The sequence below is a fragment of the Penaeus vannamei genome, chromosome 9 (assembly GCF_042767895.1).
Source record: "Penaeus vannamei isolate JL-2024 chromosome 9, ASM4276789v1, whole genome shotgun sequence".
NCBI classification, from domain to species: Eukaryota; Metazoa; Arthropoda; class Malacostraca; order Decapoda; family Penaeidae; genus Penaeus; species Penaeus vannamei.
Genome location: NC_091557.1, coordinates 3,581,584 through 3,584,068, shown reverse-complemented (window position 1 = coordinate 3,584,068; position 2,485 = coordinate 3,581,584). Strand labels below are relative to the sequence as shown.

The window sequence follows — 2,485 nt, the reverse complement described above, 5'->3', positions numbered from 1 at the left end:
TCTCTCTCTTTCTCTCTCTCTTTCTCTTTCTATTTTCCCCATTATTACTATCCACATTTTCATTCTAATTGTGTTTGTTTTTATTACACGCCTCCTATAAATAACAAATACAAAATGATGACGTCACGATAGTCACACCTGATAATCGTATCCTTACATATAACAGATAAATAGAATTCTCTGTAATGTAAACTACGAGATAAATAGAATTCTCTGTATTCTAAACTACGAGATAAATAGAATTTTTTATATACTGACCTAAGAACACACTATTTAATGTGAAATATTAAATGGGTTAGAAGGTTAGAGTGTCTGAAAGTAAAAAAAAAAAAAAGAAAAAAAAGTGAGGAGACTGGATAAACTGTGAAGTGACTGTCCATGAAGGGATGTCCATGAGGTGTCTGTCCATGAAGTGACTGTCCGTGAAGTGACTATCCATGTGGTGACTATCCATGAAGTGACTCTCCATGAAGTGACTATCCATGAAGTGACTCTCCATGAAGTGACTATCCATGAAGTGACTATCCATGAAGTGACTCTCCGTGAAGTGACTATCCATGAAGTGACTCTCCATGAAGTGACTATCCATGTGTTTGAAGGGGATGTCCTGAAAAAAAAAAAAAAAAAAAAAAAGAAAATAGGAATGGGAAAACCTGGGGAAAGAAGTGACTATCCATGAAGTGACTCTCCATGAAGTGACTATCCATGAAGTGACTATCCATGAAGTGACTCTCCGTGAAGTGACAATCCATGAAGTGACTATCCATGAAGTGACTATCCATGAAGTGACTATCCATGAAGTGACTGTCCATGAAGTGACTCTCCATGAAGTGACTATCCATGAAGTGACTCTCCATGAAGTGACTATCCATGAAGTGACTATCCATGAAGTGACTCTCCGTGAAGTGACAATCCATGAAGTGACTATCCATGAAGTGACTATCCATGAAGTGACTATCCATGAAGTGACTGTCCATGAAGTGACTCTCCATGAAGTGACTGTCCATGAAGTGACTATCCATGAAGTGACTGTCCATGAAGTGACTATCCATGAAGTGACTATCCATGAAGTGACTATCCATGAAGTGACTGTCCATGAAGTGACTATCCATGAAGTGACTATCCATGAAGTGACTATCCATGAAGTGACTGTCCATGAAGTGACTATCCATGAAGTGACTGTCCATGAACTGACTATCCATGAAGTGACTCTCCATGAAGTGACTATCCATGAAGTGACTATCCATGAAGTGACTGTCCATGAAGTGACTATCCATGAAGTGACTATCCATGAAGTGACTATCCATGAAGTGACTATCCATGAACTGACTATCCATGAAGTGACTGTCCATGAAGTGACTGTCCATGAAGTGACTCTCCATGAAGTGACTATCCATGAACTGACTATCCATGAAGTGACTATCCATGAACTAACTATCCATGAAGTGACTGTCCATGAAGTGACTATCCATGAAGTGACTGTCCATGAAGTGACTCTCCATGAATTGACTATCCATGAAGTGACTATCCATGAAGTGACTGTCCATGAAGTGACTCTCCATGAAGTGACTCTCCATGAAGTGACTGTCCATGAAGTGACTGTCCGTGAATTGACTATCCATGAAGTGACTATCCATGAAGTGACTATCCATGAAGTGACTATCCATGAAGTGACTATCCATGAAGTGACTGTCCGTGAAATGACTGTCCGTGAAATGACTGTCCGTGATATGCCTCTCTGTGAAGTGACTGTCCGTGAAGTGACTGTCCGTGAAGTGACTGTCCGTGAAGTGACTGTCCGTGAAGTGACTGTCCGTGAAGTGACTGTCCGTGAAGTGACTGTCTGTGAAGTGACTGTCCGTGAAATGACTGTCCGTGAAATGACTGTCCGTGAAATGACTGTCCGTGAAATGCCTCTCTGTGAAGTGACTGTCCGTGAAGTGACTATCCATGAAGTGACTATCCATGAAGTGACTATCCATGAAGTGACTGTCCGTGAAGTGACTTTCTGACGATAATTAGCGTTGGAAATGAACCGGCAGTGCGCAAGGCGAGTGGGCCGAGTGACAGTGTTGGACATCATTCACTTATGATTACGTATTGTGTTCTGAAGTCATTTCCCTGACAGTGTAATAAGCCCTTGAGACTTGCCACACTGTCTGCCATTTTTTTATTTTTTTATTTACTTATTTGTTTATTTCTATTTTTCTCTTAATCTATTCATTTATTTATCTGTTATTTTTTATTTGTCGTGATAGTCATACCTATCTATTTATTCTTTTTTTATTTATGTATTTTTTTTTGGGGGGGGGAGGGGGGCAAACTACTTCCAGTGAATTAAATATATTGGAAATTTTGATAAAACGATGAGGATTGAAAATGTTACTCATACTACATGTAAAATATGAGTAATTTCTTAGTAAAGAAATGTCTTTAGCACAAAAACATACGTCGTTGGTTAATCATCATCATAATAACGATAATA

The 2,485-nt window shown here is 39.3% G+C and overlaps 1 protein-coding gene across 1 annotated transcript in view; it reads left to right on the top strand.

Annotated features, from left to right (window-relative positions):
* LOC138862759 (aggrecan core protein-like) overlaps positions 1-2,012 on the top strand; it is a 3,816-nt gene extending 1,804 nt beyond the window's left edge. The window contains exons 2-3 of the mRNA XM_070125937.1: positions 398-542; positions 697-2,012. Of these exons, the coding sequence (XP_069982038.1) occupies positions 398-542; positions 697-2,012 (1,461 nt within the window). The remainder of the gene's footprint in view (positions 1-397; positions 543-696) is intronic.
* Positions 2,013-2,485: the final 473 nt, after the last annotated feature.